General features: G+C 39.6%; 1 protein-coding gene across 1 annotated transcript; it reads right to left on the reverse strand.

Annotated features, from left to right (window-relative positions):
• Nucleotides 1-1,873: 1,873 nt before the first annotated feature.
• masp2 (MBL associated serine protease 2) lies at nt 1,874-17,411 on the reverse strand. The gene is made up of 11 exons (XM_066671400.1): nt 17,324-17,411; nt 16,978-17,194; nt 14,112-14,289; nt 13,678-13,809; nt 11,450-11,646; nt 6,879-7,026; nt 6,404-6,522; nt 6,228-6,306; nt 5,576-5,698; nt 5,410-5,484; nt 1,874-4,061 (listed from the first exon to the last, which is right to left on the reverse strand). The coding sequence occupies exons 1-11, from the start codon at nt 17,332-17,334 to the stop codon at nt 3,283-3,285; spliced, it is 2,058 nt and encodes a 685-aa protein (XP_066527497.1). The 5' UTR covers nt 17,335-17,411; the 3' UTR covers nt 1,874-3,282.
• Nucleotides 17,412-22,248: the final 4,837 nt, after the last annotated feature.

Raw genomic sequence — 22,248 nt, forward strand, 5'->3', positions numbered from 1 at the left:
GTGTTAGTTAACGTTAGTTTGACTTGCTAAACTCGGTGGCTCAGCTACGTAATTGCATTACAGAGGTATATAGTGGGGCGGTACGGTGGCGCAGCAGGTAGTGTCACACAGCTCCAGGGATCTTGAGGTTGTGGGTTCGATTCCCACTGCGGTTGACTGTCTGTGAGGAGTAGGTGTGTTCTCCCTGTGTCTGCTCCGGTTTCCTCCCACAGTCCAAAAAAAAACACACTAGTGATGGGAATTTCGGCTCTTTTTGGGGAGCCGGCTCTTTTGGCTCGGCTCTTCATAAAGAGACGGCTCTTTCGGCTCCTAAATGGCTCTTTGTTTTACCACTTATTTCCACGGGTACAGAACAATATTACCTACATTTTACATGACTATATGGACAAAATATCATTGTTCAATATTAAAAATAATAAATAATGTTGCAATTGCCAATTGTTTTTATGGCTGTCTTGTAATAACTCACTGATTGCACTCACACATTCATTTGTATAAATAACTGGATTTTTATTTAAACACCTTAATAAAAAATCACTTGTAAACTCTGAAATATAGCCAGTGGAACCCAAAAGGTAGGTATTACAAAATAGCTTATTACGTATTACTTATACTCTGCAAAGTGCAAAACAGCAGAATTTAACGGTAGTGATTAAAACAACCACAACTGTCAACAAACATTTAATTGATTTAACATTTTCTTCAACTATTTTTTGGAAGGCAGATTGGCATTCAGGAAAACCAAGTGTCTCAGCTCGGAGGGTTAGAGGGTTGGAGCTTGCTTGTTGATCTCTGATTGGTTGAATGACGAGCCTTAGAAAAAATGGGTCGGTCTTAGACGGGAACCGGCTCTCATCGTTCACTTACAAGAGCCGGCTCTTTGAACCGGTTCGTTCGCGACCGACACATCACTAAAACACACGTTTGTAGGTGGATTGGCGACTTAAAAGTGTGTGTAGCCCAGGGTGTGTTCCCACCTTGCGCCCAATGATGACCCTGAACTGGATAAGCGGTTACAGATAATGCATGAAAAAAGGTTTATAGTGTCGGATGAATTCGAGTTCAACTTCAATCACATTTACAAGAATAACGGTACCTCTAAATTTGAGTTTAGCTTATTGCTAGGCTATTGTCATGAATAATGTTGGTTATTTAGCTAGATACTGTCATAACAGTCAGTCATAACGGTGTTTTACCGCGGCGTTGTTCAGCTGTTGTCCACCAGTGACGTCACACGGTTGCGTTCAAGATTTTCCGTAACGAGCTCGAGTTTTTCCGTCAATTTAATAAAATTGTCAGTTTTAAAGCAAATTAAGCTGCTATTTTCATTTTAATTCATACTTATATATGTCAGTAACTAAAATAATGTGGAATATTCATGGAGGTTCATTAAGTGGTGCTTAGCCTTTAAGATGAATACTAATGACACTTGTCATGACTGGTCTCAAAAGCAGTCTACGCTGAAAAACTTTTTAAAACCCATAACCACGGTAATGAACAGGACCAAACTGCTATAGGCTTAAATAAAAACCGGCAAATGAGTGGGACTATATGACCTCAGGCTTTTAATGAATTTAGAAAATTAAAATTTGAAGTACTGAATATTTAACCAGACCTGCTGAAAAATAATTTGAGCTGTTTGTTGACTGTGGCATGGTCCTACATTGATTAAGGGTTCGATAGATGTGTGCTCTATATGCACTGGCACAGCCAAGGGTCTCAGTAATGGAGCTCATAGTGTGCGTAGTTCCTGTTGCATAAGTCTTCCTGTCATGAAGCCTTTAATAGCTGACTGACACACAGTGCTACAGCCAATAGATCAAAACCCCACCCTCCGCTTTATGTTTAGGTGTTGCCCTATAATCATCATTATTAAGTGTTCTACTCAGGGCTGGGGCTCATATGAGAACTCAAACATCAAAATCAGTTCAGTTATTTATTCTGTATAATTAATTACAAGGTTTTTATTATAATAATCCTCAGCCTGTTGTAAGTTTACTTATTATTCATACAGTAATATAAATCAGTTTATGGAAATATACTGGTTTGTGAAACTGTGACAGCTTTACTTTCCACCATTCCATTCTGGACACTGCCACTGTGAAATATAAAATTCTGGGTCTCATACCATGGTCTGGGGACAGAAAACAAAGATGATTGCTTTATGTTTGCCTCAGGTAAACACAGTCTCTCTTTACAGTTCAAACCCAGAAGGACCTCCAGGAGATACATGGTTTATTTTAAGAGTTGTTCAGTACAGGTGTTTTCATCCATTTCCTGTGAATGTCAGTATAAGGTCAGTGCTCTGGGTCAGTGTCCACACTCCAACATGGCCACACTCACTGGACACTGACACTGAGACCACAGCTGCCTGCACATCACAGACTCCTGACTACGCCAAGGGCAAACAATTCAACTGTGAGTTATTTCCTCTCCACCTCCAACAAAGCATGGCTCCAGCTATATGTCAGAAGCCCAGCAGAATTATGTCTTTTGTTGATTAACCCTTTAAATGCCCCGAGTCCTGAAAGGTCTTTCACCGGTGTTTTGCGACATCTGCAGAGAGTCTGACGAAGATCATTTTCTCATGCACTTAAACTCCTTATGACGAGACTCACGAGCTCTGTAAATGGACATGAAAATGATTGGGACTCTACAGAGCTGGAACACCACTAAAGAGGCAATTACAGCCAAGTCAAGAGGCCTAAATGGCTACACTAATAGAAGGCAACGGTGGCAACTTTGGTATCGGATGCATAATGCATAAGAGGAAAATGACAGTAAATCATAATACGACAACCAGGAATGTAAAACAGCTCATTTCACTTTTAAGCAGCACCTCAGCATTAAGCCCTGTGTTTCTGATCTCATTCCGATTGCAACAAGTGGCTCTTGGGTTTACTGAATCCACATGCAGCAGTTATTGTTTAAAATTAGGCTTCAGGCCTTAATTCACTTGGCTGTGGGTGAATGGTTGCACAAAATCATGGCGTTAAACGAAGGGGGGCAGACAGCTTTACCTGTTTGTAATAGTGAGAGATATAATGTAATCACATATACGCAACAAGGAAGTGTTTTTAATTAATTGTGAGTAACAATTTTAATATTGACTTTTTACATGTGCCATGCAGTATGCCCTTAACTCATAAAACAAGAACCAACTGAATGCTTAAATGGTTCTCCTTTTTGATGGAAACCTGTTAAATACAGTTCACCAAAAGAACATTTTATAAAAAAGATTCTGTATTGCAACAAATGTCCTATTCTGTAACAAGCCCATAATTAACTGTTTGTAGACATAGTGTCTTCAATCCAAGAGAGATAATTGGTTACTTTGGTGTAAACCCCATAGTAGCCTGCTTCAGCACATGTATAACCCCAAGAAACTATGCCACCAATGTACCAGGTGTGGCTCTGGTTGTCCAGAAACACATACGGCCCTCCGCTGTCCCCTTGACAAGAGTCCACACCGCCCTCAGTCAAACCTGCACACACCATGTTTTCTGTCACCACCAGCTTTCCTTTATCTGACACTATGGAGTCATACTTAGCCTTGCATTCTCCAAAGTCAACAACAGGTATTTCTGCAAACTTCAGATTAGGAGAACCACCTCTACCAGTCTTTTGCCAAACTCCCCATCCACTAATTTTCCCATAGTCATTGGCCTTCAGCAGGAATCGCTCCTCTTTCCCTGGTAAACACACGGGCATGATGGCCGCACTTATTGGTATTTTGTGATCCAGTTTAATCAGAGCAATGTCATTGTTGAAGTTGACTCCATCATGACGGTAGTTAGGATGCATGAAGACATCTTTAGGAAAGCCCAGCACTGCATCAGGATCCTGCCGTTTGACCATGCCCAGTTTCAGTTGAAGATTGGATACCTCCCCATAGCCATGCACAACGTGAGCAGCCGTCATGATCCAGTCGTCATTGATTAAAGCTCCACCGCCCTGGAAACGACCTCCTTTCAGAACCATCACCTGCCAGGGGATCTCATTCTTCTCTACATTCTCACCTCCAATCACCCTGGAGAGTCGTCCCTGAGGCTTCCCACAAACTTTCAGAGAGAGTGGGCACAAGTTAGGATAAAGACATTTCAAACAGACTAAAATGGTCAAATAAACGTCTGATAAAATTAACAGCATTTTCTGAACAGAAGGACAGGTCAGATATGTGCAAATGTCTGTTTACATATTTCTGGTATGTTGTTCCTTCCTTACTGCTGCTACATCCATCAAACCTTTACTGTAGGATATCTTGCAGCAGTAGCTACACTCTTTTAAGTAGCTGTTAAAGCAGCAGGTTTCCTTGTCTAAGAGGAGGTCAGCAATAATAGATGTGGACGAGAGAGACTGTTCTAATACACAGAATCTTCAAGACAAACTGTAGCGGTATAATAATAAAGGCATGTGCACATGTACATTACTATCTTTACACAGAATAAATGTTTTTGGTCACAAATGTGACCAATTTACAGTCTTGTACATCTCACTGTGTGCTGTTTTGTGTTCTGTTCTGTTTTTGTTCATTGTTTGTGCTCCCCTTGTCATGTGACTGTTTCGCCCTGTCGTGTCTGCTTCCTGATTGTTCCCTGGTCATGTGATACCCTTCCCTTGTGCTTCTAGTGTCATGTGTCTTAATTAGTACCCAGGTGTTTCTTGTTGGTGTTGTCTTTATATAGTCTTTGTCAGTGTTGCCTGTTTGTGGGTCATTGTATGTATGGTTAGCCTTGTTCTATGTTTAGCTTTGTTGTATGGTTAGCCTTGCTTTGTGTTTAGCCTTCTTGTTTAACTCTTGTGTTTTTTGTTTAGATTCCTTGTTTAGTGTTTTGCTTTTAGTGTTTAGCTGTGCTTAGCATTTAGCCCCTTAGTTCTGTATAGTCCTTGTTTAGTGTTTAGCCTTGTTTGTAGTTTAGCCCTTTTGTTTATTGTCCCTCTGTCTAGTTTCCTTAAAGTTATTATTATTATTATTATTATAAAAATTTCCCACACTTACCTCCCTCTCTTGCTCCTTGACCACTCCTACACACCCCCAATATTACACACTGATTAATCAAGCTTAGTATCAGCAGCTAAATCTGATCTTTTTTTGCTTCTGAAACATTATTGTTAATTTATCAAACATACTATCAAAATGACATACCAACTGTAGTAACCAAGAAATACTTTATCTTACTCTAGCGTTGCCTCTTAACGCTTGACAAAGGAAGTAACACTTACAGACAGCTGAGAGGTGTGCCAGTTCATATTTGTAAATGACCAAACTATTTTTGAAGGTTGAATATATAAGAAGTTGCATGATAATTTAGCTGATGTTCATAAATTATATAAAAGTAAGACATAAATTCTCCCAGTGATTAAGCTAAATCCAGTATTCACTGCTACAATGTAGAGGACTTTACTCACTAGGTACACATTCAGGACGTTTCCTACCACCCATCGCATCTCTCCAGTGACCATCATGAGCACATGTGTAGACTCCTAAATAGAGAGAGAAAGCAGATACCTATAAATCACCTGTACATTCCCCGATGTGCTTTGTTTTCATAATGCTTATTTGGTCATCTCTCACCTGTTGTGCTGGTCTTCATGGTGTAGAATGTTTTGCAGCTATATTTAATTTGAGATTGGTATGTGGTTTTGGTGAATTCAACACTTCCATTTTGAATCTGATCAGGGTCTCCACAATCAACCACTTGAAATGAAAAACAAAAACGTACTCAGAAAGCTTCTGAATTATTTCAGTTTTTCATAACACTTTATAATTAACAAATCGTTAATAGTATTGCTCCTGGTGATTCTGGACGGGTTCTGGACCGAACATGAGAACAGAACGGTACAAAAGTCGAATGATATTATGAATAGTTTATAGAACACAAGTATTATCTGCATTGTACATATAGTTACGTTTGGTTTCTAACGCTACAGCCAACATAGTTTATACAGAACACACCACTTTATTTCAAACCTCTTTGTATGATATTAATTACTTCTATAAATCTGAATTGTATACACATTTAAAATCATTTCCCTTATAACAATTTTCCCTGTTATAAACCTATAACCATTTTATAGACATTTATGAGAGTAGCATTAAATTTAGATATAAGCTTAAAGAGGTGATATTCCTCCCTTCTTTCTGAAATGGGAATGTTTCATTCTTTCAATACACACGTACAGACAATAACACACAGTTCATGCCTGTTTGAATATAAGCCACTTACTTGAACACAAGGGCATTGGACCATTCCAAAATCCATCCTTCAAGCACATAGCTTGATAGGAAGGCAAGCGTTCTTCCCCCTGTAGATATAACAGTCACTTTAAGCCCCTAGAGCCACAGAGGTTACAATTACCCAGTCACTTTTGAAACTCAGAAGTGAAGTGCAAGTCATTTTACCAGAGTTAACTCATAGCCGAGGTCACACGTAACGTTGAAAGTGTCTGTTAAGATGTACTGGGCCTGCTGGGGGTGAATGCGACCATGGAGTGGAGCCACCGGGTTTGGGCAAGGTTTGGCTGAGAAACAGAGCAATAATAAACATTAAGTCATCAAAGAGTGCTGGGAGTAGCAGTGTACAGTCGCATATGCACTGACGAAACATTATCTTTCTCCATCAAAATACTGTGTGTTTGAATGTGTAATGGACATTAAATTTAAATAATGAAATCCCAAAGGCAGACAGGAAAAATAGGGCTTGGTTTACAAGGTGACAGATCATTCATCTCAGAGATCTTATTTTTTAAAAGTGAAACGATACATTCACTAAAATTCAGGAGAACACCTGCTACAACAGATAAAGTAATGGGGAAGAATAATGAAAGCGTTTAATCTCTCAGATGTCATTATCATCCCAATGGCTTGGAGGCTTTACCTGTGCTCGAGTACTTTATCTTCCAGCCTCTGTTTTTTCCTGAGCCGTCTGAGCGGAATGTCACTCGCACTTTGTGGGTGCCTGTTTCGATTCGGGCTGGTGGCTTTTTTCCACAGAAAGGACCGTATTCCCTTGATCCTGCAGTGATCTTGAGATAAGTGGCAAAGCACAACATAATGTTAGTAAACTCAATAAATATTGCTTTATAAATTATTAATCTAAGCTTTTAATAATAATTAGCATGTCATGCCCTATACTTATGTCATTGGGAAACAAGAAAAAATTCTAATTCATTCATTATCTGTAATCACTTATCCAGTTCAGGGTCGCGGTGAGTCCAGAGCCTACCTAGAATCATTGGGCGCAAGGCGGGAATACACCCTGGAGGGGGCGCCTTTCCTTCACAGGGCAACACACACATTCACGCCTACGGACACTTTTGAGTCACCAATCCACCTACCAATGTGTGTTTTTGGACTGTGGGAGGAAACCGTAGCACCTGGAGGAAACCCACGCGAACACAGGGAGAACACACCAAACTCCTAACAGACAGTCACCCGGAGCGGGAATCGAACCCACAACCTCCAGGCCCCTGGAGCTGTGTGACTGCGACACTACCTGCTGCACCACCGTGCCGCCCCAAAAATGTAATATAATTCATATAAAATTAATATATAGCTATGCAAATAAAGCTTTTTGTGTGTGTATCATACTGCTGTATATAATCACTGCCTTTATTAAAGAACCTTTACAGAATACCTTTTTAGGTTTTTACTTTTGATGAAAGTTTCTAATCAAAGCTGTTTACTAAAACTGCACCCAAGCCTAGTAATATTTAGGTATCCTTAGAACACCACTGTTTGACTTGTCAGTGAATGAAGACATGAACTTGTCAAAATGTCCTCTGGGAGAAAGAGGCAGGTTTAGGAAGCATGAGAGAGCATACATTGCTTATTCATGGGCCTTCAGCTCAGTGATTGGTGGGTTTCAGGGCGTACTTTAATGGGCAGTGTCATGACTGAAGACACCAAATTGTGAGGTGCATTATTTCAGTAACAGCATCGTAGCATGCAGTGCTGGGCAGTTCCAGTCAAAACGGTTAAGTATCTGTTATTTTAACAATAGAAAACAGAAGCCTCAGCAACTAAATACAACATTTTCATTCATCAACTTTCATTCATTCAACTGTATACAGAATACTTTATACCGTTCACAGCCACAGTCTGGAGCTGTGTGGCCATGTCACTACCTGCAGTGCCAATGCAATGCCAAATGTAATATCAACATTCGGTATTTACTGTGTACACGTTTTACCTTCATTACAACTTTCATTCTTTTAAGGAGACTTTCAAAATAAATTCTGTTGGGATATTTGTCGATAACTTAAGAGTTGAGCCTATGCAGCTGGTTGCTTTTTCTGCTTCTAATGATCCAGATTATCCAAACACATTCAGTGATATTGAGATCTGAACTTTGAGATCACCAGACACCAAATGTTCTTTTGTCCGTTTCCTTCTCTCAGTAAACATTTCTCAGCCACATTTCCTTTCAGACCCAGAGAATTGAATGAATAACTTGTACTTCATAGTTGCTTTAAATGCAAACAAAATAATAGAAAATCATAGCATCATTGCTTTACTAAGAATTTTCATATCATTCATTAATTTTACAAGGCTGCGTCTTCCTGTGCAGGGTCGCAGTGTGTCCAGAGACCCATTTGAAATCACTGAGCACAAGGCAGAGACACATCCTGGACAAATTCTTAAAGTTATAGTAGAAATTAGAACTTTAATGCATGTTAATGTAGCAAAACTTTTATCTAAATCATATAAACAACTTCTATTTTTTTTCTCTCTTGTCATTTATGGTGAGAGCACATTTTAATAAATAGGTAAGTCACTCTTAGTGAAAATGCCAGGAGTTTATCATGCTATACGTCAACAGAATGTGACTCCTCAGTTGTGTCACTTATTGATGTTTGGTTAGGACATTTAGAGCAATACTCAGTCTCAATATACGGTTGCTCAATAACACTGATTACATCTGGAATGTTTGAACCTGGTGTTTCAGATAAAGTTAAAAGGACGTAAATTAATTTCCGATCTTTGGAAGGCCACAAGGACAGCCATTACGCTTGTTTACGCAGCCGCAGTCTAAAGAGGTTTTATGTGTATTTATTTGTGTAAGCTTTCCGGGAGATCAGAGTGCAGGATGTCACCTTGCTTTGCAGAAAACACACTGTCATCTCAAGTTTTGTATTAACATCCAGTACTGAGCAAAAATCAGAGACTACCCTTGTGTTTATTTTAATTTGTATATAATATATATTAAGTACACATTATTTATTGTTTTGATATCAGAAAAAATATCTGTAAAACTCATATTTAAATGTAAATTTCACGTTTTGTGCAAAAACATTTAATTCTAAATTTGCAAAAGTATTTGTCAACATATGTATAAATTTAGGGCAACACGGTGGCGCAGCAGGTAGTGTTGCAGTCACACAGCACAGCTCTAGGGACCTGGAGGTTGTAGGTTTGAGTCCTGCTCTGGGTGACTGTCTTTGAGAAGTGTGGTGTGTTCTCCCTGTGTCAGCGTGGGTTTCCTCCGGGTGCTCCGGTTTCTTCCCGCGGTCCAAAAATACATGTTGGTAGGTGGATTGGCGACTCAAAAGTGTCCGTAGGTGTGAGTAAATGTGTGTGTGTCCCTGTGAAGGACAGGTGCCCACTCCTGGGTGTGGTCCCGCCTTGTGCCCAATGATTCTGTGTAGGCTCCGGACCCACGGCAACCCTTAACTGGACTAGCAGTTACAAACAAAGAAATAAATGAATGTATAAATTTATAATCATATAAAGCATGAAACTGCAACCAACTTCTAAGATTGAACTTTCTGAGGTATACCACTGCAGATTTCTTTGAAAAGCAGAAAGCAAAAAGGTGTGTATCTTGCTTTTAACAATACCATTAGTGGTCATTTTAAATGTGCATATATGTCCATCTGGAAAATTCCCTCAGGCTTAATTTTGTAAAATCACCCTTTTATATGTTGTAAAGACTGTTAGTTAGTATTTATTATTATCTTTAAACAAACCTATTTGCCTAGGAGAATATCCTCTGGCAAAAGCCTCTGTCTAAAGATATGATTAGTCAGGACAGGTCTCTTAAATCAAATATTCAATAAATAATCAACCTTATCTAATTGTTTTTGTGGAAGGAGAGTCGATAATATAATGTATAATGCTGCACTAAATGATACAGAAGGCTGAATTGGTGAAGGCTATTAATAGCATTGATAGATCATGTTTGAGAGGGACGTTGAAATTATGGTGTTTGCAGTTGTGTTTAATGCCTCGTATTAGGTGGCCCTTGACAGTTTATGATGTTTCAATCATGAAAGAATAGAGAATGGAAATGGTTACGAACAGGGATATAAGGAAGCCGCTAGGGGTGTCAAAGTGTTTATGGACTGTGGCATGGTAAGGGAGAGGGGTACTGGAGCTACCACTCAAGTTTAGCTGAGGAATTTAAATGTGCAAAGGTGAGTCGCGAGATGATCTTGTCAGGATCAGTGGTTAAAAGCAGCAACGCCAGCCACAAATGCAGGACGGAACTGGATTGTGGAAGCGACAGTGCAGGTAGCTAGGAGCTCATTAGAGCTAAGGGACGTGATTGGTCCAAGTATTCAAGAATGTGCACAGGCTATAAATACTGGTAGATGGAATGAAGCACATGTAGGTAAAAAACTGCAGGTCTCAGAGTGCTTTGCATTAATTGTGCTGTACTCTGAAAGTAAATGGATATTTTACTTCATAGGGTTAACAATTCCATTTGAGGAGGCAGTATATGAAGTTTTCATAAGGAACAAGCTGAAGTATGCGGATTTGGCGGCTGAGGTGAGGAGACGCTGGTGCCAGGCATGTGTAAGACCGGTGGAGATAGATGTTAGGGGATTTGTATCCAAGTCTGCCACATCCCTGCTTGTGCAGTTCAGCTTCAGTGGCCAGAAACTAAGGGCAGCTGTGAAGGAGTTTTCAGAAACTGTTTGGATAAGGAGAGCACAGACTAGCTAAGGAAATACACTATAGAAGTGTTATTGTGGTTGTTGGTGATAAGGGTATCTAGTTGCTGATTGGATAATATTCGGCCGCAGCAAGCTTATTGGGTAGTTATATTATTTCATTTAAATATTGCTAGGTGTAGCTGGTTGCTGATTGGATCATAAAAAGCTACAGCAAATGTAGTGATCAGGTGTAGGATTTACACAATGGGTCATAACCTTAATTTTGTGACTGCAGGTAGGAAGAGAATGGGGTGGGCCCTACCAGAAGCTGTAATAGATTGTCATAGGCTATTTTAAGCCTCATCCTGAGTATGATTATAATTAATTATGGACATGAGATGGTACCAATCAAGCCTTTTATATTCTTTTGAAGAATGTTGACAAGACTATGAATAAGTAGATTTAAGGTAAATGTGCAGGTTCTATGCCTGGTAATTCAGGCTTGGTTACTTTCCTCTTTTCTTTCCCTGTCTGATTGCTGTCAATACTTGCTGGCGGTTGAAGTACCAACCTTCAGGATGTCATAAGGACAGGCGACTTCCGGATGAGTCTCTACATCAAACGGCTCCTCAAAATCCACGATCACTTGGAAGCCCTCCAGCAGGCTGATGGTGTAGTCACACTGACTCATTCTGGGGTACGCAGCTGGGTACTCTGGACTGGTCAGCTCTCCTGACCTCTTCGCAAGCAACTGACCACTGCACTGAACTGTGGAGTGACAGCTATAATTAAAGCAGCAGTAGTAAGAACATCATTTTTTTATTCACCTTAAAACCTCAAACTGATTTCAGTATTTAAACGTATATAAAAAGGTTACTAATTGGGTCTTAGCTTGAAGGGGTTTCTACACATAAGGCATGCTAATGTTATATATATATAATTTAATTTAATAATCTAGTCTAATCATATGTCTGAATGTTTGATAGACTAGCCAATTTTATGGCATTTTTAGAGTCAAAGAATGCATTCCACCACATGCTTGGAATATCAATTACATATCTAAAACAAATAAGCACCAATCAATGGCCTTAAACAATGAATGCACGTTCGGTCTTTCTTCTTCATTCCCTTTAATCAGACTCTAGATAAATCAGCACAGCATACAAGTTAATCAATAGAAACTACAAACTGTTACAACTGACTGTCAAATGAAGCAGATGTAACAGATATAAAAAATGGAGAGGCTCCAGCAAAGGTGGCAAAGGTGAGGTAATTAATATAATTAGGGAGATTTGGACGCAGGTCATTGTGCTAGTTTCTCTGTGATATGATGTCACTTTTTTCTCTATTGGCAAAGAATAATAATTAAGAGGCACATCTGGGCTGGTAATTGTGATTAATTACCCACCATCACTGCTCTGTTAAAGCAGCAAACAGGTATCAATTTTCTCCTGCTCTCCAAGCTGCTGTTCCCTCAGGAACCAATGGTAATTAACCCAGTCTCACTCAGACTGACAGAGATCAACTGCAGTGCTACCACAGAATCACACACACACGCGCACACTGACTGTCACTACCCTCACCTTACACAGCCCTCACTGCTCAGTTATGCTGCTTTTTCATCCCTGGACTATTCCTCAGTCTGGGTGCATAAACCCAGACTAAAATAGTTTTATTGTAGTAATTCCATAGAAGATCCAATAAAAAGAACCTATAGAACACCCCAATGGTTCAAGTGCAAATGCAGAGGTGTCGGTATAAAGCAACGTCACTTAAAGATATCAGCCCAAGGTTTCTCGTACACACTTTTGAACCTATACATGTTTCTTCTTGCATTATTGCTGTCCCTGTATTTTGTTCACTGCACTCTTTCAAAACTAAAGTGCCAGTAGAAGTCTACTTTCAGTTTCTGCAAAAACAAACGTGTAAATGTGATCTCTGAAAGTGAAGTACATTTTATTTTAATGTGTGTAGACTGTCTTTACATGGTCATAATAATCTAGACATACGTTTGACTTAATGAATGTTATTAATCTAGATTTTAAAAACACCTACTTAATTTTAATTCTTAATAAACTCTGGAAGGCTAAAGTTTAGAAGCTGTTTAAGTAAATGATCTTGTAAAAGTTTGCAGCATATGGCCCGGTATGAGCAACTGTGCTGATTTATTTGCAATGCCGTTAGCAGCTGCTAACAGGGCTAATGGTGTGTGGGAGCCTGACATAAACACACCTTAAATAGAATCTACGATGGATCAACAACAACAGCTAGGAAGAGAAGCAAAGTTCAAAGTTCAGATTAATCAATAATGCTTTTGAGACTTAGCAGCAGTCAGTAATTAGCAACATCAGTCAGGAATTAATTCTAAAAAACAGATTTAAGTCAGTCAAAGATGTTTTTTGTTTAAGCTGTTTATTGCTGTAGTACCTATACGTTAGGTACCTCTACAAAATGGATGCTGTTGTTCATTGCTACAAATAACATTCAGACATTATTTATACATGTAGATATAAAAATACTTTTAAACAACCTTTAAAGGATGTTAGTGGCAATTGTTCCAGAGATATTTCTGACCATTTCTTTTGGTTTGTTCATCACAAATAGATGATTTTAACACAATTTAGAAAGAAACTGATATTTTTAAGTTGATGAAAACAGAGATACAAAAAAATCCCAAGTATAACACATTTCTGATAAATTCCAGTGTTGATAGTAATAAAAATGTTCCTCATCCACTGTGGTCAGTTACCGAATGGACTGAAGGTCACAGTTTTCATTCTTTGGTGTCAGGAACCTTACCAGTGCAGTCCCTCTTGTTGGCATGGAGCTGGTAGCCCAGTTTGCAAGTGCAGTAATAGCCCCCGACATAATTGTGGCAATAATGGTCACACACAGGCTCTCCATCCACAGTAATCAGGCACTCGTCGATGTCTGTGCACAGTGAGAAAGTGAGCAATTAGCAGTAGAGCTCCCATTGGCAAAGTTTCCCCCTCACACACTATGCACTTTCAAATGAGTATGCCACAGATGCTTTATGAAAATGGTGGGGTATAGGGTTTACAAACAAGAATGTGAATACTCATCAGTTGTAGTTTATTCGCTACAGTTAATCACTGTTGTTTGTTCAAAATTTGAAAGTGCTATCCATTTCAGCAAATCAACAAGCAATATAACAGAAGGCCTAGGAGTAATAACCAAAATATATCTTGTATGAGCTACATAATGTACCTTACCTTCCGAAGCATAAAAAGCTTGGAAGCCTGTGAATCGTCCCTCGTTGGAGTAATCTGATCTGAAGACGACAGACATGGTGTTTGTGGAGGAGTAGAGTACCGTGTTCTTTGGGGAATCCTCATAATTTTTCTTATCCTCACCACAGAATCGGACAGTGCCGTTGCCCTTAGAGAACACCTGTCACATCACCAGGAAAAAGACGAGCAAGTGATCACCCATGACACATACAGTTTACCAGAAAACGGCTGTATGTTGAGGGACATGGCTGTTGGCTATAGCTACATGAGGAATACATGTTAAATGGAGCTGTGAAGTTTAAGATATGTCAACCTCAGTATGGTGTACATTTCTAATACTAGTAATATATTCTCACTGTCCAGTGAAAAACATGCATCTCCAAAATAGCAAGTGTGAAGTGCAGCTGCTGTGTACAAATGATGTAGTAAACTAAAAAATTGACCAAAATAGAGATATAGAAAATAGTCTTGCAGGGTCACTATTTGCATAAACCATGCACTGTAAAAAAGTGCTGTAAATTTACAGCAAGTCTGCTCCAGTATTTTATTGTAAATCACAGTATTTACAGTAAATGATTGTATTACTCAATTACAGTAATATGCTGTAAATTTGAAATACAGTAGTGTTCCTGTAAAAATACGGTAAATGCCTGGGAACTCTGCTGCCAGTATTTTACTGTAAAATTTACAATAATTTTTTTACAGTGTGACTAAAAATATAACAAAACCATATTCAAACAATATTCATTTTTTATTAACCCCAAGATGAAAAAAAGAAGGATTTTAAACACCTACACTGCACACCTTACACCAAACAATTGAGAAGACAGAAGCACATCAACTCTCATGTATTGTAAGGCCAGCAAAAGTTTGCCTTTTATCTTGTAGCATCAAATGAGTGCCCGTTCACTTGTCTGTATTTCATTTAGCAGCTCCATGCTGACTACAGGGTGACATGACCCAAAACAATCAATCTTTTCCAAAGAACTGAATCCAGTGCATCCAAAGGCATCATCATAGTTCCACAGTCGCAACCTAATTCTAGGAGATCTTTGACCATTAGTCATTCATTCATTCATTGTCGGTAACCGCTTATCCAGTGCAGGGTCACGGTGGGCTCGGAATCACTGGATGCATGGCAGGAACACACCCTGGAGGGAGCGCCAGTCCTTCACAGGGCAACATACACTAACACATTCACGCACACACTCACAGCTATGAACACTTTTGAGTCGCCAATCCACCTACCAACGTGTGTTTTTGGACCGTGGGAGGAAACCAGAGCACCCAGAGGAAACCCACGCGGACACAGGGAGAACACACCACACTCCTCACAGACAGTCACCCGGAGCGGGACATACAACTGGTAATGTGTTTTATAATAAACAAAATATTTCCGTTTGTTTTATACATCGTATTTGAATAGTATCAGGCATTTACTCTATTTTCAGTAACAGTCAGGGCTCTCTTTAAAGATAAAATATATTTTTTCACAGTAGCATAAAAACCATGATACCATGCATGAGTTTAGTAGCACAGTAGCTGTACAATTAAATCCCTCATTAAAGGCATAATTAGGACTTTCATTTGCACTCTCAAGATAATGTCTGATGGACTATTCCAGCTGGATTAGTTTTTACAAGGGGAGGCTGTGTAATGTACTCAGTAAGAGGTTTAACGGACTGGTTTATACAGGAACAAATGTTTTTGTCATTTGCACAAAGTAGCAGAGATAAACCAAGCTAAAGCATCAAACATTAAAATTACCTCCTAGTTTCAGCATTCTTTGTCCCTTTATCAGTTCTACTGACCATACAGGAGCACACTGTAGTTTATATGTTGCTATGCATACTTTATTTGCCCCCTTTCACCCTGTTCTTCAATGGCCATTACCCCGACAAGATCACCACAGAACATGTATTGTTCAGACAGTGGATAATCCTCAGCGCTGCAGCGTCATATTCATGTTGTCTTCGTATGTGTTCTGCTGGGACAAGTGGATCATAGAGTGCCAGTCTTAGACATACCTACCTTGTTGGTCCGTATCGTAGATGTAATGTCAGAGGCAGTAGCCCAGGTGTGGCTGCACTAGTTGGACTCTAGTCCATCATCAGTGGTCACAGGATGCTGCCTTGGATTCATATTTTTGAATGGTGGCCTATTCTCAGTCCAGCAGTGACACTGAGAGGTTTAACAACTCCAGCAGCACTGCTATGTATAATCCACTTGTACCAGCACAACACACAAAAACACACCATTATCCAACACCCAAATTGTACCTACTCTGTGGTGGTCCTATGGAGGTCCTGGCCACTGAGAAACATTTTATTGATTAAATCCATACACACATAGGTTGCATAAACCCCTGCCACATACTGTTAAGACTGATCCTGCTAATGTTCTGGATCAGTGGAGTATTAAAAATGTACAATAATATATAAATAAAAACTAATTTAAAATATTTATTAAGAAAGTAGCGTTTGTTACCAATTTTAATCTCACTGTACAAACCTGTTTAGAGCCTTCAAACACTGGACACTTCAGATTCAGCCTAGATAAACATCCCACATCTTGTCAATAATAACTTACAAGAAAGTGATCTTCTGTTAATGCTAATCTAGCCTGAGTAGCTTTTAACTGTAAACAATTTGAAAATATATTCCTGAGCAAACTGTACATGCAGCATATGCCGTGGTAATGCCTTACTTCCAAACATCAAGTTGGCAATCCCCAACACAGGGATCAAAGGACACTTGCATTGAAGCAACCCCTGCTTGAAGTCATGATCCCACTTATATTCATTTTCAATTATGTGGGCAATAGCACTGGAGACGTGAGTGGGTCTTACCTCCAGGTAGTCATATTCACATTTTAGAGAGGGTTCCACACTGAAATGGGTGAAGTAGAACCTGAGTCTGTGTCCCACTGGCCCTGTGATGTTCCACACTATGCGCTGATTATTAGGATACACATTTGGATAGTTGGGTGAAGTGAAGCTACCAAAGGATCCAGTTAATTCCAGGCTCAAAGCGAATGGGAGCAGACTGACCACAGCCACAAACACACTGTAACCAAACATTTAGGAAATAAATATTATTTCATCATGTGTTACAAGTTATTCATTGGTTCAAGACCAAAAAAAGAACAAAGTTGTAGAAATGGGCTTTTTGCCTAGTCTAAAACCAGCTGCTTACCTCTTCATCATTCTTAGCTGTCTGTCATTCCCTGAAGACAACAAAACTTTTCCCCACAGTCAGTGGAACTAAACTGATGGCCACAAAGTGCACTCTGGGTTACCAAACAGCAGTCCAGTAAGTAAGACTGTGTAAATATGACCCATAGTCGTGGACTTTCCTGAATGTTGACACTGTCAAAGCTTTTCTGGCTTCATTCAAGTCAGATCAACATTGTCATTGATTAACATTGTCAGCCCATAATTTGTGATATATTCCATGATAACAATAATAATAGTACTAATAATGCTTTTCAGTGATCCAAAAACTTTGATTACAATGTGGGAATGGACATGTAAAAGACAAACACATTAGACAATCAAACAAATCAGAGGAACCTCTAACACAAACGAGATTAAAGTGTTGGTTTTCCATCAATCTGTTTATAGATTGTAAGCAGGTCATCTACTACAAAAGCAAGAAATGACATGCATTTGTATTTGTTTAAGTCATGTTGGGGGTGGGGGTCAAGGAACAAGGAGCAGGGATAAAGGTAACTGCAAGAGGATATATTTTTTTCTCGTAAAAAAAAAAGAGTCACCAACATAGATCCAGGACACAAATGCAAATACAGTGGTATCAATACAGACAGAGCAATACAATAATGAAGGGAAACAAGAGAGAGTTACACTGGAAAATAAACAAAGCTAGGTAAATAAACACAACTAGGTGGCTAAACATAGTGCTAGAAGGCTAAGAACCAGGAGGATAAGCATACAAGTCTAGAGCTAAAACACACAGGACTAGAGCTAAAACACACAGGACTAGAGCTAAAACACACAGGACTAGAGCTAAAACACACAGGACTAGAGCTAAACACACAGAACTAGAGCTAAACACACAGGACTAGAGCTAAAACACACAGGACTAGAGCTAAAACACACAGAACTAGAGCTAAACACAGAGAACTAGAGCTAAACACACAGGACTAGAGCTAAAACACACAGGACTAGAGCTAAACACACAGAACTAGAGCTAAACACACAGGACTAGAGCTAAACACACAGAACTAGAGCTAAACACACAGGACTAGAGCTAAAACACAGGACTAGAGCTAAACACACAGAACTAGAGCTAAACACACAGGACTAGAGCTAAACACACAGTACTAGAGCTAAAACACACAGGACTAGAGCTAAACACAGAGAACTAGAGCTAAGCACACAGAACTAGAGCTAAACATGCAGGACTAGAGCTAAACACACAGAGCTAGAGCTAAACACACAGGACTAGAGCTAAACACACAGGACTAGAGCTAAACACACAGGACTAGAGCTAAACACAGAGAACTAGAGCTAAGCACACAGAACTAGAGCTAAACATACAGGACTAGAGCTAAACACAGAGAACTAGAGCTAAGCACACAGAACTAGAGCTAAACATACAGGACTAGAGCTAAACACACAGAGCTAGAGCTAAACACACAGTACTAGAGCTAAACACACAGGACTAGAGCTAAACACACAGGACTAGAGCTAAACACACAGTACTAGAGCTAAACACACAGGACTAGAGCTAAACACACAGGACTAGAGCTAAACACACAGGACTAGAGCTAAACACACAGTACTAGAGCTAAACACACAGGACTAGAGCTAAACACACAGTACTAGAGCTAAACACACAGTACTAGAGCTAAACACACAGGACTAGAGCTAAACACACAGAGCTAGAGCTAAACACACAGGACTAGAGCTAAACACACAGTACTAGAGCTAAACACACAGTACTAGAGCTAAAACACACAGGACTAGAGCTAAACACACAGTACTAGAGCTAAAACACACAGGACTAGAGCTAAACACACAGGACTAGAGCTAAACACACAGGACTAGAGCTAAACACACAGTACTAGAGCTAAACACACAGGACTAGAGCTAAACACACAGGACTAGAGCTAAACACACAGGACTAGAGCTAAACATACAGGACTAAGAGCACATAGAACATATATAGGACCTGGAAACAAAGTCAGCAACATCAAGAACAGACTGATTAACAATGATGGACCATCAGGAACCACCATTTGGATTTAAGAGGCCATATTCTACAAACCATACAAACTAAATCCTGTTCATTTCCATCACTGAGAAATAGACCTCAGACACTGAAACCCTAAAATGGAAATGATGCCAACCAGAGAATGACGACACCACCACTTCAGTGATCTATAAACGCCTACTGAAGCACATCCCAGCAGCAGTAAGATTTGGCATAAAATAGAAAACAAGAGCAAAATCACAGAAATGGTCCTCTGAGAGCACTCTGCTCCTGCTATTATAGCCCATGAAGTATATAATAGGGTTTAAAGAACTGCAAATCACTTTCTCCCCTCTTCTGATCATTTTTGATGAAGCTGTGGTAATTATAGCAGAGTGAATCGTAAAAGCGGCAAGAAAATGCACACATCTCATTTTTCTTTCACCTAGTTAGCAGGTAAACGAGATCCAAGCAGACGTACACCTCTGACTGGCAATCAGGCTATGGGGCTGCGATGAATGGGACCAGATTGCATCATTGTAAAAACAAAAGGTAAAGTTGAAAGCCTGTTGCTGTACCGTGCGCCAATTATCCTGAGTGCGGAAATAATTCTATGCTTTTGAAATGCCTAAGCCTCATTCATTTTTACCTTTTGGCATAGAATGAAATGGTTATTTTAGCCGTTATTAAAAAAAATGTAGAGGCTTTCACAGAGAGACCGAGGGGAGAGAGAATGACTGAATGCGACAAATGTTCCACAAGGAAGCTTATAATAGGGCCCTCGTTTCCGATACACTACACTGGTAATGGTTGATGTACGTGGAGATTATAATAATTATCCACATAAATGACAATGGTAATTTCCAGTTGCAAATGCCCTTGCTGATTGTGAGGGCCTGCTATAATGTGGTGACCCCTCTCATCTCGTATGCTTAAGGGATCACAGGTTGTTGGGCCATAGCTGAAGTGATTTACAAAGTGGAGCCCATGTTTTATCCCAAGTCACTGCAGAACAGCCTCCTACATTACCTCTACAGTGCCTCTTCCATTAGATCAGCACAGATGAGCTGTAAAGCCTTACTGAGGCAAGAATCAAAAACATGCCTTTAAGCAAATGTCACTTGTTCGCAGCTAACATGCTAGTCTGCTAGCTACAGTGAGACTTAGGGTTAAGCATTATGGCTGCAATAGTATTAGGACAGATTAAGGAATACAGTGCTCTTTAATGGAATACTCCAGGAGTTTTTAACCAACAGTGACCTCTGTAAGTTCACCTGTACTCAGCAAAGTTAAACAACCCAAAATGGCCCAGAGCCTACCCGGAATCATTGAGGGCAAGTTAAGAACACAAACTGGATGAGGTGCACAATCACTCAAATATGATTAATTTTGAAAAGCCAATACACCTACCAACATGTGGTTTTGGACTATAGCTGAAACCCACACAGACACTGGGAAATCACACCAAACCCCTCAGAAACATTGACACAAGTAGGGTTTCGTATTAACAAATCACGTGTGAGAGCAGAACTTCAAGCTGCACCACCATGCCACCCCATATTCACAGTCAGTAATCCAAAAGTACTCTGGATTTTATATTATGCTGTGTGAACTATCTGAAGTGTGTGTGAACACTGTAACATATATAATCCTGTGGATCCAACACATGTGTGTTTCCACCATTGCAACAGCCATGTTTGGGTTTTCTTCTTAGGGGTTTTAAGCATCGTAAAGTTTGAGTCATTTTTGTTATTTTAAAATCCATAGCACCATCTGAATGTTAAAAGCTCACAGACACTTTAATGTACCTCAGTGCATTAATCAAACATTTTTGTCATGAACTTCAAAGCACACAGGGCATTCAGCAGTAAGGGTAAATTATGTCAGAAACATTCCACACATTTGAATGTAGGACGAACTGTGTCATGAGAATAGTTTGTTCTACCATTACAAATACTGTAAGTGTGATTAGCAGTACAGGATAACCCTTTAGGGCTGGCTGGACTAACCCATTCTACCTGGATAGAGGTTCAGTCCTGCTTCAGCTCCTTTGTGGATCCACTCCTAGGCAATTGCACAGACCTGCAGCTACTCATTGAATTATAATTTTAAAAACAAACACAAAAAAATTGTGTTGTATAGCCTGTGTTTCCTCAATGGCTGAACCACTGCTTTGTTCTAGGTTTAGACTATGGAATGCCATACTTTGTGGCTGATGGTCTGGGCTTTGACCCTTGCCTTTCCTGACTATGATTGTGAAACCCAGCAAATCTACTCAGCACATGTATGCTGCCTGCATAATTCAAATATTAACAAAATGGATGTACACCCACAAAATTTTCATATGCCTAGAACTAAGAAAAAGGGGTTGAGAAGATTTTCTGAAAGTGTGCTTTCTCCTGAACAAAGTTTCCTTTACTCAAGAGTGAACAGATAATTAGGCACTACAGCTTGGTTTCAGCAGAGGGATGACCAGTTTATATGCTAGAATACAGGTCTTACTTTTATATGCAAAACAAAATTTTTACAAAATGTGTATAGCCATCATGAGAATAAATAGAAAATGCTCTGATTAACCCAGCAAATCACCCATCTCACTGACTGACAGCAGCATTAAATAAATACCATCTACATTTGCTATTTCCATTTCCCAGGAGACTGTGTTTCAAAAGCCTGATACAAACACAAACTCCAGCCAGTTAAGCAGGACACACAGAACAGCTCACCTACAAAAAAAGCAAATTATTACAAACAGAGAATGAAATTTAAATAAACTAACTGAATTCCAATTGACACTAAAACATTCACTCATTCATTGTCTGTAAGCGCTTATCCAATTCAGGGTCGCAGTGAGTCCAGAGCCTACCTGGAATCACTGGGCACAAGGCAGGAACACACCCTGGAGG

Source organism: Hoplias malabaricus, chromosome 5, assembly GCF_029633855.1.
Source record: "Hoplias malabaricus isolate fHopMal1 chromosome 5, fHopMal1.hap1, whole genome shotgun sequence".
NCBI lineage: Eukaryota > Metazoa > Chordata > Actinopteri > Characiformes > Erythrinidae > Hoplias > Hoplias malabaricus.

Excerpts from the sequence above, each read along its gene's own strand:
- masp2 (XM_066671400.1), bottom strand. Across the intron at positions 11,647-13,677 it reads CAACAAGAGGGACTGCACTG|TTCAGTGCAGTGGTCAGTTG; the intron begins GTAAGGTTCCTG and ends GTCACTCCACAG. Across the intron at positions 4,062-5,409 it reads ACGTCCTGAATGTGTACCTA|TTTGTGGGAAGCCTCAGGGA; the intron begins GTGAGTAAAGTC and ends TCTCTCTGAAAG.